Source organism: Lampris incognitus, chromosome 12 (genome assembly GCF_029633865.1).
Source record: "Lampris incognitus isolate fLamInc1 chromosome 12, fLamInc1.hap2, whole genome shotgun sequence".
Taxonomy (NCBI): domain Eukaryota; kingdom Metazoa; phylum Chordata; class Actinopteri; order Lampriformes; family Lampridae; genus Lampris; species Lampris incognitus.
The window spans coordinates 53,432,266-53,448,202 of NC_079222.1; the positions used below are offsets into that span (position 1 = coordinate 53,432,266).

General features: G+C 46.6%; 1 protein-coding gene across 3 annotated transcripts in view; it reads left to right on the plus strand.

Annotated features, from left to right (window-relative positions):
* Positions 1-15,937, plus strand: part of pam (peptidylglycine alpha-amidating monooxygenase) — a 303,428-nt gene that overhangs the window by 32,049 nt on the left and 255,442 nt on the right. For all 3 annotated transcript variants that reach the window (XM_056290498.1, XM_056290496.1, XM_056290499.1), the window contains one exon: positions 11,825-11,912. In XM_056290498.1, coding sequence (XP_056146473.1) covers positions 11,825-11,912 — 88 coding nt within the window. The remainder of the gene's footprint in view (positions 1-11,824; positions 11,913-15,937) is intronic.

Here is a 15,937-nt window from a genome sequence, read left to right on the forward strand (position 1 = left end):
CCAGCCGTTTATCCTTTTGTGTCCGATATCCTTTTGTGTCCAGGCCCCGTTCACCACTGTTTTCCGCAGTCGTTCGTGCCTGCGGAGCTGATATCTGCTCGTTTTGTTTTTGTACGGCATGATGCTCACCGCTCGCCCCTCCAACCCCCATACGATTGCCCATTTCGGGTTCTTGAGACGGGTCCTAATGGTTTTGTGCTGGATATGGGTGGGCGTAGGGAGCGTGTCACGCTTGATAGGCTTAAACCGGCGCACAGGGTGGCAGGCGAAGTTGTGTTTCCGGTCCAGGTTCCCCATCGGGGTCGCCCTCCTTCCAGGACCCCGGCAGTGTCTTCAGGGGTTCAGCATTCTGCTTCTCAGCCGGCATTGGACTGTGTTTCACCTACTGTTTCGGCTGAGGGACGGCGCAGCCGTTATGGCAGGCTGCTTAAGCCTCCAGTGAGACACTGATTTTCTTTCCAGGAGTCCCTTCTGGGTGTTCGGGGGGGGGGGCTGTTTGGCGGACACTAGGGGCTATGCCTCTCACCCAGCAGAGCTGTGAGCTGGGGGCGTGGTTTATGTTCCCGGGCTCTCTGGTCGAAGGTTGTTGCTGTTGTAGTTTGGTTTTTGGAGCTAAGGAATAAAGTTCAAACTCGCCTTCGTCTCCTGTGTTTTTCCTCATCCTGCCACAATAATAATAATACTACTATTGAAGCACCAGCTAGATACTGGTCACAATAATGATGATAATAATAATAATAATAATAATACTGAAGCACCAGCTAGATACTGGTCACAATAATGATGATTATAATAATAATACTGGAAGCACCAGCTGGATACTGGTCACAATAATGATATTAGTAATAATAATACTGAAGCACCAGCTAGATACTGGTCACAATAATGATGATAATAATAATAATACTGGAAGCACCAGCTAGATACTGGTCACAATAATGATTGTGTCTGTGAATGTTCTCATTCATCCAGGTCATGGTTATCCAAAGGAGTTGAATCAAGTGCAACTGGACTTGGTAAATATCCGTGAAGACGTTTCGCCTTCTCATCCGAGAGGCTTCCTCAGCTCATGCCTTTCTGACTAGACCAAGCTCGTCTGACTGGCTGGTGATGAGACTCAGAATTTATCCTCTAGGAGTTATTGCCAGAGCTATTGATATGCGTGGCTCTTTGTGATCCGATGTTTACCAACGCCCGTCGCTAATAGAGCCATAGATATGAGTGGCTCTTTTGTGTACCAATGTTTGGCCGCCCCCGTCGTTATCGGAGCTATTGATGATATGCGTGGCTCTCCTGTGCTCCGATGTCCAGCCGGGCACGTCGCCATCGGAGGTATTGATTTACATTTGTTTTGCAGCGACGGTCGTTGAGGGTGTTAGTTTTGACTTCATTATTCAGTGGTCATTAGAGTCGTTGGAGCCTTTAGTGACCGACTGTTGTTCTTGGAGGCTTGGCTTCTTGAGTCTCCTGGGTAGAGATGAAAGGACGGCATTGTAAGTGGGAGATAGGTGGTGTCGCAGACCTCCTCCTCTGTTGAGGGATGGTTTTTCCAGTTTTGCATAGATGGCTTCCTTCACCCCTCTTTCAAACCATCTATCTTCTCTGTCCAAAATGTGTACGTTGCTGTCCTCGAAGGAGTGTGTCTTCTCCTTTAGGTGTAGATAGACTGCTGAGTTTTGTCCTGATGAGTTTGACCTTCTGTGTTGGGCCATCCGTTTGTGTAGTGGTTGTTTGGTTTCTCCTATGTATAGGTCAGTGCAACCCTCGTTGCATTGTACAGCATACACCAGATTGCTTTTTCGGGTGTGTGGTACACAGTCTGGGATGAACCAGTCTTTGTCGGAGTGTGTTGCTGGGTTTGAAGTATATCGGGATGCGGTGTTTGTTGAAAATTCTCCGGAGTTTCTCGGAGACCCCGGAAACATATGGGATGACTGTGCTATTCCTTCTGTTCCTTTTCTCCTCATCGCTCACCTGGTTGGTCTTTTTGGAACGTGTTGCAGTTTTCACAAAGGTCCAACTGGGGTAGCCGCAGGTTTTTAAAGCTCCCCTCAGGTGTTTATATTCTTCTCGTTGGGCCTGAGTGCTGCTGGGCACATTGTCAGCTCTGTGTTGCAAAGTTCTGATGACGCTCAGTTTGTGTTCCAGCGGGTGGTGTAAGTAGAAAAATAGATATTGGTCTGTGTGTGTAAGTTTCATGTAAACCCCAATGTGGAGGCTCCTGTCTTCCCCAATGTGGACGTCACAGTCCAAGAAGGGCAAACTGTTGTTCTTTACGTCTTCCCTTGTGAACTTAATGTTCTTGTCCACTGAGTTGATGTGTTTGGTAAACACTTGCACCTCTTGTGTTTGGATTTTGACCCATGTGTCTAGACTGGCCTGCCTGTAGTCCAGACCTGTCTCCCATTGAAAATGTGTGGCACATTATGAAGCACAAAATACAACAACAGAGACCCCGGACTGTTGAGCAACTGAAGTCGTACATCAAGCAAGAATGGGAAAGAATTCCACCTACAAAGCCTCAACAATTAGTGTCCTCAGTTCCCAAACGCTTATTGAGTGTTGTTAAAAGAAAAGGTGACGTAACACAGTGGTAAACATGCCCCTGTCCAATCTTTTTTGGAACATGTTGCAGGCATCAAATTCAAAATGAGTGAATATTTGCAAAAAAACAAAATAAAGTTTTATCAGTTTGAACATTAAATATCTTGTCTTTGTAGTGTATTCAATTGAATATAGGTCGAAAAGGATTTGCAAATCATTGTATTCTGTTTTTATTTACGTTTTACACAGCGTCCCAACTTAATTGGAACTGGGGTTTGTAATAATAATACTGAAGCACCAGCTACATACTGGTCACAATAATGATGATGATGATAATAATAATACTGGAAGTACCAGCTAGACACTGGTCACAATAATGATGATAATAATAATAATAATACTGACGCACCAGCTAGATACTGGTCACAATGATGATAATAATAATAATACTCAAGCACCAGCTAGATTACTGGTCACAATAATGATGATAATAATAATACTGGAAACACGAGCTAGATACTGGTCACAGTAATGATGATAATAATAATAATAATACTACTGGAAGCACCAGCTAGATACTGGTCACAATGATGATGATAATAATAATAATAATTATACTGAAGCACCAGCTAGATACTGGTCACAATAATGATGATAATAATAATGATAATACTGGAAGCACCAGCTAGATACTGGTCACAATAATGATGATAATAATAATAATACTGAAGCACCAGCTAGATACTGGTCACAATAATGATTATAATAATAATGATAATACTGGAAGCACCATGTAGATACTGGTCACAATAATAATAATAATAATAATAATAATAATGATAATAATAATACTGAAGCATCAGCTCGATACTGGTCACAATAATGATGGTGATAATAATAATAATACTGAAGCACCACCTAGATACTGGTCACAACAATGACGATAATAATAATAATACTGAAGCACCAGCTAGCTACTGGTCACAATAATGATGATAATAATAATAATACTGAAGCACCAGCTAGATACTGGTCACAATAATAATAATAATAATAACAATAATAATAATAATAAAGATAATGGAAACACCAGCTAGATACTGGTCACAATAATGATTATAATAATAATAATAATAATAATAATGGAAGCACCAGCTAGATACTGGTCACAATAATGATGATAATAATAATAATAATAATGGAAGCACCAGCTAGATACTGGTCACAGTAATGATGATAATAATAATAATAATAATGGAAGCACCAGCTAGATACTGGTCACAGTAATGATGATAATAATAATAATGGAATAACCAGCTAGATTCTGGTCACAATAATATTAATAATAATAATAATAATAATACTGGGAGCACCAGCTACATACTGGTCACAATAATAATAATAAAAACAATCATTAGTTATCTACTCTGTCCAACACCTCCACACGTGATGGTATTAATAATAATAAAAAAGAAGCTACTATGCACCCTATGCTTTGCCTTTGTTTACTGCCTGTTAACACCTAGCATGTCCTATCAGACCTGAATCTACTTTTTTGGCACCTATGTGTGTTGTCGCCTCCTGACTAGATCCTTGTTGTGTTAACTCTCAGATGTACGTCGCTTTGTGTAAAAGCGTCTGCTAAATGAAACTAACGTTGTAACATTGTAACACTGTAACATTGTAGCATTGTAATATTGTAACTAATTATGAATAGAATCAGCAAACCCAGACTTTGGATGCAAAGCAGACTGAAAATGGTGTAGGCTAAAGCAGTAATGACATCTGTTAATACACATGAGCATTTGTAGATATTTCCCAGTTTATCTGTCATTCCAATCAAATACTGTCAGTGTTAGCTTAACTTAATAACCCCATCCTGACCAACAGGTTTTTGTTTAACTGTAAGATCTGCTGTTTTCAGAAGTGGAATAATCGGATGACATCTGTTAGTGCATGTATTATCAAATGATTCCCGTATATACTGTTTCCCAAATTGTACTGCATATTTACAGAAACATCATTCATCTCACCTTTCTTTAGTGGCCTTCCAACAAGGCCTAAACACATATCCATACTCGTACAAGCGGTTACAACAACTGCTATCATCCCACGCTGATCTAGATATCTATGCTCTCTGTAGGCCATCATTTAAAAGAATAAAATTATTTCTAGTTTTTCCCCTTATCCCACCCGATTAACCCAATGGCATATGACCGGAACTCTTGTCGAATGACTCTCCTGGCTCACGTTTCCACAGGAAGGAGATAGTCGTTACACCAGCTTCCTTCAAATTCGTGTCGGCTGCTCTCGCTATTTTACACGCTGAAGCCTCGCATGGATTGCATCGCCTTCAGGCCGCGATGGAGGCGTTGGGAGAATGCTTTCAGTTGCTTGGCTGCAGGCGCCCGGGTGGGCCAGAGGGGTCGCTGGAGAACGACGAGTCCCCCAACACGACACCAATCTACACCGACTATCCCTCGGGTAAGGGTGGCCTAATAAATGCCTTACCCCGTGGACGCTCTGGCCGTGACCGATTACGGCGAGTCTGGGATACGAACCTCCCAGCCACATGACGAGCGGATTGCAAGAATGGCGGTTTATTCCGCTCGGCCACCAGAGCGGCCTAGGCCATCATTTTATATCAGGAGTTACCCTGCATATATATAATGACTGTAGGTGGAGGAGTTTCGATTTGACCAGGAGGTAGCGCTGTGGTGGCCCTTACTGTCACTAATCATGGATATTCCTCCTTTAGTTCCATTTGCAACCTGTAGGATTTGTTCCTCCTTGGGTGGATGTCTTTGTTGCAGATGATGTTGTTGTCCACCAGGGGCGGTGTAACTCCCAGCAGTGCAGAATGTCCTGAACAGTTCAGCCTACTGTATGAATGCTGACTATGGTAGTAGAAGGCGGTTCTGATTTAGGGAGTTGACGGTTGTTTGTGACAAGAGGATGTATTAGCTCATGCAGTAACCTGAGATGAGATTTTAAAAAGAGCCATTTTGTGGGCATCTGAAGTCAAACTCAAGTCACATGTTCCCAAAAGGCATTGTGAAATGGCTTGGGCGTTGCTCACATCATTTCCTCAAGAGTTTCATCCACATTCAAGGAGAAAAACACTTCCCCCTCTATTACTGCTACTACTTTCGGCTGCTTCCGTTAGGGGTCGCCACAGCGGGACATCCGTTTCCATTTCTTACACTTCCCTCTCTATTCCCTAAAAAAAAAAGGATCTCACATTCAAGAGGCCGAAATGTGTCAAAGCAGAATTAAAAATCAACGGGAGTGCAACAAATATTTAGTAGTGGTGATGCAGAAAAAGTTATGGTGTGGCAGGATGAGGAAAAACACAGGAGACGAAGGCGAGTCTGAACTTTATTCCTCAGCTCCAAAACCAAACTGAAACAGGAACAACCTTGCACCAGAAAGCCCGGGAACGTAAACCACGCCCCCAGCTCACAGCCCTGCTGGGTGAGAGGCATAGCCCCTAGTGTCCGCCACACAGCCTCCCCCCGAACACCCAGAAGGGACTCCTGGAAAGAAAATCAGTTTCTCACTGGAAGCTTAAGCAGCCTGCCATAACGGCTGCGCCGTCCCTCAGCCGACACAGTAGGTGAAACACAGTCCAGTGCCGGCTGAGAAGCAGAATGCTGAACCTTTGAAGACACTGCCGGGGTCCTGGAAGGAGGGCGACCCCGACGGGGAACCTGGGCCGGAAACACAGCTTCGTCTGCCACCCTGTGCGCCGGTTTAAACCTATCAAGCGTGACACGCTCCCTACGCCCACCCATATCCAGCACAAAACCCTTAGGACCCGACTCAAGAACCCGAAATGGGCCATCATATGGGGGTTGGAGGGGCAAGCGGTGAGCATCATGCTGTACAAAAACAAAATGAGCTGACATGAGCTCCGCAGGCACAAACGACCGCGGAAAACAGTGGTGAACGGGGCCTGGAACCCGAGTGCTGTCGGACAAAAGTGGATAAACGGCCGGACGGGGTCGAGGAGCGGAAGTCCCAGGCAAAAATTCCCAAAGGACGCAGAGCAGCTGACCGAGCACCAGCTCAGTGGGCGAAGCGTCGAGGTCCTCCTTAGGAGCCGAACGCAACCCGAGCATAACCCAAGGTCAACGGTCCACCCAGTTACCATCCGAGACCGCAGCGCTGCCTGTAGGGACCGGTGAAAACGTTCACACAAGCCGTTAACCTGAGGGTGGTACGTGGTAGTGCGGTGTACCTGCACACCCAAGGATCGCGCAAGTGCCGACCAGAACTCTGACACAAACTGGGGGCCTCTGTCTGAGGTGATATCTGACGGAGTGCCGAAACGTGCGACCCAGGAGGAAAGAAACGCATGTGCATCGTCCGAGGATGTTGTGGAGGATAGAGGGACAGCCTCTGGCCACCTGGTGGTCCGATCTACCATTGTGAGCAGGTGCGTAAAGCCCTGTGAAGAAGGTAGAGGGCCCACCAGGTCCACATGCACGTGGTCGAAACGTCTGGCCGGGATTGGAAACGGTTCGAGGGGCGACTTAGCGTGCTGGTGGACCTTAGCGCGCTGGCACGCCACACACGCAGCCGCCCACCCCTTGACGTCCTTGCGGAGGCCAGGCCAGACGAACTTGGAACCGACCAACTTCACCGACGCCCGAACACCAGGGTGTGAGAGGGAGTGAATCGATTCGAAAACTCGACGGCGCCAGGCTACTGGAACAACGGGGCGGGGACGGCCGGTGGAGACATCGCAGAGGAGGGCAGTACTGCCTTCCTGCATCACAGCATCCTCTAGCTTGAGGCCGGTACGCGTTGACCTAAGGGCAAGGATGTCCGGGTCGCTGGGCTGGTTGGCAGCCATAGCGGAGAAATCCACACCGAGGTGCACAGGACACACAAGCACACGCGACAGAAAATCAGCAACAGGGTTGGACTTCCTGGCCACGTGCTGAATGTCCGTTCTGAACTCGGAGATCGCCGCCAGGTGGCGCTGCTGACGAGCAGACCACGGCTCAGTCACCTTGGACATGGCGAAAGTCAGCGGTTTATGATCCACATAAGCCGTGAAGGAGTGACCCTCCAGCAGGATGCGGAAATGCCGGGTTGCAAGGTGCAGTGCCAGCCACTCCCGGTCAAAAACGCTGTACTTGCGCTCGCTACCTCGCAGTTTGCGGCTAAAAAATGCGAGTGGAGATGTGAGAGCCATGCATTTGCCACACGCTGTTCAACCACAGCCCCCACGGCTATGTCAGACATGTCAGTTGTTAAAGCTATAGACGCCGTGGGTGTGGGATGGGCGTGGAGGGCAGCGTTAGCCAGGGCGCACTTAGCTCCGTCAAAGGCCTGGACCTGTTCGGGAGTCCAGTCGACAGGGTCGTTAGCCTTCTTAAGCCGCAGGGCTTCATAAAGTGGCTGAAGGAGGTGGGCAGCGCGAGGGAGGAAACGGTTATAAAAATTCACCATGCCCAAGAATTCCTGCAATGCCTTAACAGAGACTGGGCGGGGAAATTCCGCCACCGCTCGCACCTTAGAAGGCAACGGGACCGCGCCTTGCGGCGAAATGCGGTGACCCAAGAAGTCAATCACCGGCAGTCCAAATTGACACTTGGCCGGGTTGACTATCAGGCCGTGTTCGTCCAGATGACGGAAAACCTGTTTCAGGTGCGCCAGGTGCTCTTCAGCTGACGGACTGGCCACTAATATGTCGTCGAGATAAACGAACACGGAAGCAAGGTCACGCAACACTGAGTCCATCAGCCTCTGAAAGGTTTGCAGTGTCCCCTTCAAGCCAAAAGCCATGCGCATGAACTCAAAAAGCCCAAATGGGGTGATCACTGCGGTCTTGGGCACGTCCTCTGCGTGCACGGGAACCTGATGATAGCCGCGCACCAGGTCCACCTTACAGAAAATAATGGTACCTGCCAGGCGTATGGAAAAGTCCTGTATGTGTGGGATGGGATAGCGGACATTGGCGGTGACGTTGTTCAGGCGGCGAAAGTCACCGCAAGGCCACCACGATCCATCCGCCTTGGGCACCATGTGAAGCGGCGAGGCCCACGGGCTGTTGGAACGCCTCACTATACCCAGAAGCTCCATGGTGGCAAACTCCTCCTTAGCTGTAGCCAATTTTACCGCCTTGAGGCTCCACGTGGGCGCAAAAACTGGTGGTCCCACAGTGGGAATGAAATGTTCTACACCGTATTTAGTAATACGGCTCGCACGGAAAAGTGGCGAAAGACACAGCATCAATTAAACGGCGGTTTGCAACATCAACCAGCAGACCATTAGCACACAGAAAATCCGCGCCGATTATAGGAACAGTAATGGCGGCGAGTACAAAGTCCCACTCGAAATGGCGCCCATGGAAACAAACAGTCACCAACCTTGTGCCAAACATCGCAATGGACGAACCGTTAGCTGCACTCAACTGTGGGCCGCCGCCTTCGGCTGATATGTCTGTGCTAGCTGGAGGGAGCAGGCTCTTTTGCGAGCCGGAGTCCACCAGAAACCATCTTCCTGACATTGAGTCCTTAATGTAGAGCAGCCCACTACATTCACCAGCGCCCACAGCTGCTACTGAGCGCTGGCCCTGGAGTTTCCCGTTGCCTCAAACGTGCACGGAGAGACGCAGCGCCTAGCCTTGCTGCCAAACCGCTGGTGGAAGAAACAGTGGCCGCTCCCGCACCATCTCCGGGCAGTCACTCCAGCCATCACTGCTGGCTCCGATGCCACACTCTGCACAGAGAACCGTCTGGTAGCCAGCAGGACCCGATCAGCCTCCTCAGCCAAACCTCGGCAGTCACCAGCGGCCAGACACGGGGAGTTAGCCAAAGCCGCGCGCACAGGAGACGGGAGTGGAGCAGGAAAACGTGCGGGGAAAAGGAACCCACCTGCGTCCGAGCCTAGCAGCGACAGCATATTGTCCATGAGATCCACAGCCGTCCCGTCGCCCAAACCGGATAGAGAAAGGATTCTATCTGCCCTCTCTGCGGCAGATAGGCTGTACCTTCGGAGCAGAAGATGTTTGAGGGCGACGTATTTACCGTGTTGCGGGTGGGGCGCGCAACAGCTGCATGGCACAGCGTGTGGACTGCTGGTCCAGCGCAGCGACGACCAAATAGTATCTCGAGTCGTCCGCAGAGATTCCACGGAGATGGAACAGCGCCTCAACATGCTGGAACCACGAAGCCGGGTTGCTCTGCCAGAATTCTGGGAGCTTCACAGCCGCAGCGAAAACGGCCGGCTGTGAGTTTGGGTGGCGTGGCCGAAGTGGAGTTACACTCCTCTTCTGCTCCAAACATGTTCAATTCGGGGTGACCAATTTGGCAGGATGAGGAAAAACACAGGAGACGAAGGTGAGTTTGAACTTTATTCCTCAGCTCCAACACCAAACTGAAACAGGAACAACCTTGCACCAGAAAGCCTGGGAACATAAACCACGCCCCCAGCTCACAGCCCTGCTGGGTGAGAGGCATAGCCTCTAGTGTCCGCCACAATGCCAGTTTTTTTATTTTACCAATAACGATTAAAATGTTGATTCAAAACAAAAATAGAAAATCTTTAATGCATCTCAACACCATATCGTGTCAGTTGCAGTGAAAAACATTTTGTTTGTTAGCTCTAGAAAACACTTGTATCATTTTGACCATTAATTAACCTTACTTATACACTGGCAGCCAGTATTACTTCCCTTCTTTCTTGAAAACAGCTGTTGTAAGGGCGTTGTTTTCTTTTACATAGTTTAAAACCATATGCTTACATATAAATGAAAGAGTAGATAGCAGCTAATAATCCCAGATTGAAGTAGCTAGCAGCTAATAATCCCAGATTAGATGGCTCCCCCAGATGCTCGCTAGTCCACCCTCATATAGCCACATTAGTTATCAGGTTTGATGGCCTAACATCTATTTTAGCCAAGCCCACGAATCCAAACACTTGATTGATTAAAGCCTTCGAAAGTCAAAAAAGATGCAACCGTTTAATATCACAATACCGCTCTGCAGAGGCATGTTATTCATTCATGTTTTGGAATTAGGATGTTTTCTAGAGACTTTCTGATAGCAAACTTTTAACAACAGAACGACAAAGATGGTTTTGGATTTTCACAGTTTAATAAAAGATACAGACCTGCCGCTCCCCGAATGCACCTAAAATTGCACATATTTGCATTAAAATGAGTTTTAGATCAATCGCACAAAAAAATTTAAAGTAATGATAAACTCTACCTAAAACCACCATGAGCGGTCAACATGACCGTCTTGTAATTTGCGCGTAATCGTGCGCATCATGTCAGTCATTATGACGTGTGTTGGTCACATAATTTCCTTCGTGAAGTTCGTTGCTGTGTCCTAGAAACACACTAGCATTCCCCAGTGCAGACAAATAGTCTAAACTTGATGTGTGATTATTGCAACATGTCTGGTTACAGAGCGGCACAGTGGTGCAGTGGCTAGTGCGGTCGCCTCACAGCAAGAAGGTCCTGGGTTCGAGCCCTGGGTAGTTCAACCTTGGGGGTCGTCCTGGGTTGTCCTCTGTGTTGAGTTTGCATGTTCTCACCCTGTCTGCGTGAGTTTCCACCTGGTGCTTTGGTTTCCTCCCACAGTCCAAAGACATGTAGGTCAGGTGAATCGGCCGCACTAAATTGTCCCTAGGTGTGAATGTGTGTGTGTGTGTGTGTGTGTGTGTGTGTGTGTGTGTGTGTGTGTGTGTGTGTGTGTGTGTGTGTGCGCGCGTGTGTGTGTGTGGGCCCTGTGGTGGCCTGGCGGCCTGTCCAGGGTGTCTCCCCACCTGCCGCCCAGTGACTGCTGGGATAGGCTCCAGCATCCCTGTGATAAGCGGTTCAGATAATGGATGGATGGATGTCTGGTTACAGACGCTGTTACAGACGCACCATGACTACCACCAAGGCCTTGCAGTATTTACAGGCATTGGACAGCGGCCATTTTAAATTGTTTGAAAAACAGTATTAAAGTTGTTAAAATGTTAATTTTGGTGTCAGTTTCATAACAGACACACTAACATATGTAATGCATTAATACCTCAACTGGGTATTTATCTTGACACAATATAGAGTTTAAACACCGGCCATCATTTTGACTGCCCATGGTGGTTTTAGGTAGGAGTGAAGTCCTGGTCGTGTGTCAGGGACATGCACGCAGACTGCTGGATATCATCCCAGTAGAGACACCTGGATTCTGTGGACATGCACAGTATTTTGTGTTTACATTTTGAAAAACAAATGAAGGATCAACAGACATGATGTGTTTTTATTTGTTTTCACCAGTGGACTTTGTTCCTCACGCTAACATGGAGACCGCCCACCACATGCTCCTGTACGGATGCCAGAGACCTGTTTCCACCAGCGGCTACTGGTAAGTCACTGGACCTGGCTGACACCACGTTGCTTACTTCCTGTCACACGTGAGGATATGTACACACACAAGGCATGCAAGTCTGAGTCGAGTCTCAAGTCTGTATGACTGGTCTGCCTGAACCACATATCAGGTTTTGTAATTCACAGAAACAAACAAAAAAAAAGTTTATGGGAAGATATAACACAACATTGCAAAATGAATAAGTAATAACCTTCCAGGGTCCAAATTGTAGTCTTTTTTTTTGTTTTGTTTTGAACAGAAGATATTAAACAAAGACCTGAGGGTCAGACAGATAGTTTGGGAAACTCGTCTGACCTGTCTGGCTCTGAGCAACACTGGTGTTATAATGTGAACAACATAATCCAGTCTTGGAGGGCCCAGAACAACACATTCAGTAAATAATTGTAGATAGTAATATCAGTTGAATATGCTTTGTTTTTTGAGAGGATTTTCCAGGTCGTTGAATAATTGATGAACAATGACATCCCAGGTCATTGGCGGACAGAAACATTAATTATTCAACCACCTTGAAAATCCTCTCAAAAAACAAAGCATATTCAACCAGTAGTAAAATGTGCAATCTATGTCTAACTGAACAATATTTTACGATGTGCATGACGAGGCAGTAGATGGTATGTTCTTTCCCTTGTAGCTTTATTGACAGCTGATGATTGCTTTCAATATATATATATATATATACACACACACACACACACACACACACACACTATATACACTATATGTACAAAAGTATTGGGACACACCTCTTAATCATTGAATTCAGGTGTTTCATTCAGACCCATTGCCACAGGTGTATAAAATCCAGCAGCTAGCCATACAGTCTGCATTTACAAACATTTGTGAAAGAATGGGTCGTTCTGAAGAGCTCAGTGAATTCAAGCATGGACCTGTCATAGGATGCCACCTTTACAATAAGTCAGTTTGTGAAATTTCTTCCCTGCTAGATATTCCATGGTCAACTGTAAGTAGTATTATTGAAAAGTGGAAGCATTTAGGGACAACAGCAACTCAGCCACGTAGTGGCAGACCACATAAAGTCACACAGCGGGGTCAACGAGTGCTGAGGCACATAGTGCGTAAAAGTTGCCAACGCTCTGTTGACTCAATAACTGCAGAGTTCCAAACTTCCTCTGGCATTAACATCAGCACAAAAACTGTGCACCAGGAGCTTCGTGAAATGGGTTTTCATGGCCGAGCAGCTGCATGCAAGCCTGACATCACCAAGCACAATGCCAAGCGTCAGATGGAGTGGTGTGTAAAGCACACTGCCACTGGACTCTGGAGCAGCAGAAACGTGTTCTGTGGAGTGACGAATCACGCTTCTCTGTCTGGCAGTCTAATGGACGAGTCTGGGTTTGGCGGATGCCAGGAGAACGTTACCTGCCTGACTGCATTGTGCCATCTGTAAAGTTTGATGGAGGAGGGATAATGGTATGGGGTTGTTTTTCAGGGGTTGGGCTAGGCCCCTTACTTCCAGTGAAGGGGAATCTTAATGATTCAGCATACCAAGACATTTTGGACAATTCTATGCTTCCAATTTTGGGAGAACAGTTTGGGGGGGGGGGGCTTTTCTGTTCCAGCATGACTGTGCCCCAGTGCACAAAGCAAGGCCCATTAAGACAGGGTTGGGAGAGTTTGGTGTGGAAGAAATTGACTGGCCCACACAGAGCCCTGACCTCAACCCCATCGAACACCTTTGGGATGAACTAGAACGGATATTGCGAGCCAGGTCTTCTCATACAACATCAGTGCCTGACCTCACAAATGCTCTTCTGGATGAATGGACAAAAATTCGCACAGACACAATCCAAAATCTTGTGGAAAGCCTTCCCAGAAGAGTGGAAGCTGTTATAGCTGCAAAGGGGGAGACCAACTCCATGTTAATGCCATGGATTTAGAATGGGATGTCATAAAAGCTCCTGTAGGTGTAATGGTCAGGTGTTCCAATGCATTTGTACATAGTGTGTGTGTGTATATATACTATATATGTATGTATATATATATATATGTGTGTGTGTGTGTGTGTGTATCTCCATTCCGTTAGCCAAGCTGCTTATCCTTACTTGGGGTCACGAGGATGCTGGAGCCTATTCCAGCAGTCATTGGGTGGCAGGCAGGGAGACACCCTGGACAGGCCACCAGGCCATCACAGGGATATATATATATATATACATATATGTACATATAATATATAGCGTTTTTTCCCGAAACCGTCAATGGTATTGTGTGTGTGTGTGTGTGTGTGTGTGTGTGTGTGTGTGTATGTATGTATATGTGTGTGTGTGTGTGTGTGTGTGTATGTATATATATATATATATATGTGTGTGTGTATATCCCTGTATCCGTGTGTGTGTGTGTGTGTTTGTGTGTGTGTATATCCCTGTGATTATATATATATATATATACACACACACACACACACGGATACAGGAAAAAAGATTTTAATGCATAGCAGTACAGGCCTGTTTCGTGTGTCTCGCACTCATCGGCTGCTAATGTTTTCTTTATCAAAACTTTATTTAAATCCAATTCAAAACATTACAAAGAGAACATCATATATACAGTGCATCTGGAAAGTATTCACACCCCTTCACTTTCCCCACATTTTTTTATGTTACAACCTTTCTTCCAAAATGGATTAAATTCCTTTTTTTTCTCATCAATCTACATACAATACCCCATAATGACACAGCGAAAAAGGTTTTGTAGAAATTTTTGCAAATTTATTAAAGATAGAAAACTGAAATATTGCATGTACATAAGTATTCACACCCTTTCCTCAGTACTTGGTTGAGGCACTCTTGGCAGCGATTACAGCCTCAAGTCTTCTTGGGTATGAAGCTACAAGCTTGGCACACCTATATTTTGGGTATTTCTCCCATTCTTCTCTGCAGATCCTCTCCAGCTCTGTAAGGTTAGATGGGGAGCGTCGCTGCACAGCTATTTTCAGGTCTTTCCAGAGATGTTCAATGGGGTTCAAGTCTGGGCTCTGGCTGGGCCACTCAAGGACATTCACAGACTTGTCCCGAAGCCACTCCTTTGTCGTCTTGGCTGTGTGCTTAGGGTCGTTGTCGTGTTGAAAGGTAAACCTCCGCCCCAGTCTGAGGTCCTGAGCGCTCTGGAGCAGGTTTTCATCAAGGATCTCTCTGTACTTTGCTCCATTCATCTTTCCCTCGATCCTGACTAGTCTCCCAGTTCCTGCCGCTGAAGAACATCCCCACAGCATGATGCTGCCACCACCATGCTTCACTGTAGGGATGGTATTAGCAAGGTGATGAGAGGTGCCTGGTTTCCTCCAGACGTGACGTTTGGCATTCAGGCCAAAGAGTTCATTCTTGGTTTCATCAGACCAGAGAATCTTGTTTCTCATGGTCTGAGAGTCCTTTAGGTGCTTTCTGGCAAACTCCAAGCGGGCTGTCATGTGCCTTTTACTGAGCAGAGGCTTCCGTCTGGCCACTCTACCATAAAGGCCTGATTGGTGGAGTGCTGCAGAGATGGTTGTCTTTCTGGAAGGTTCTCCCATCTCCACAGAGGAACACTGGAGCTCTGTCAGAGTGACCATTGGGTTCTTGGTCACCTCCCTGACCAAGGCCCTTCTCCCCCGATTGTTCAGTTTGGCTGGGCGGCCAGCTCTAGGAAGAGTCCCGGTGGATCCAAACTTCTTCCATTTACGAATGATGGAGACCACTGTGCTCTTCGGGACCTTCAAAGCTGTAGAAATTTTTTTGTACCCTTCCCCAGATCTGTGCCTCAATACAATCCTGTCTCGGAGGTCCACAGACAATTCCTTTGACTTCATGCCTTGGTTTCTGCTCTGACATGCACTGTCAACAGTGGGACCTTATATAGACAGGTGTGTGCCTTTCCAAATCATGTCCAATCAGTTGAATTTACTACGGGTGGACTCCAATGAAGATGTAGAAACATCTCAAGGATAATCAGTGGAAACAGGATGAACCTGAGCTCAATTTTGAGTGTCATAGCAAAGGGTGTGAATACTT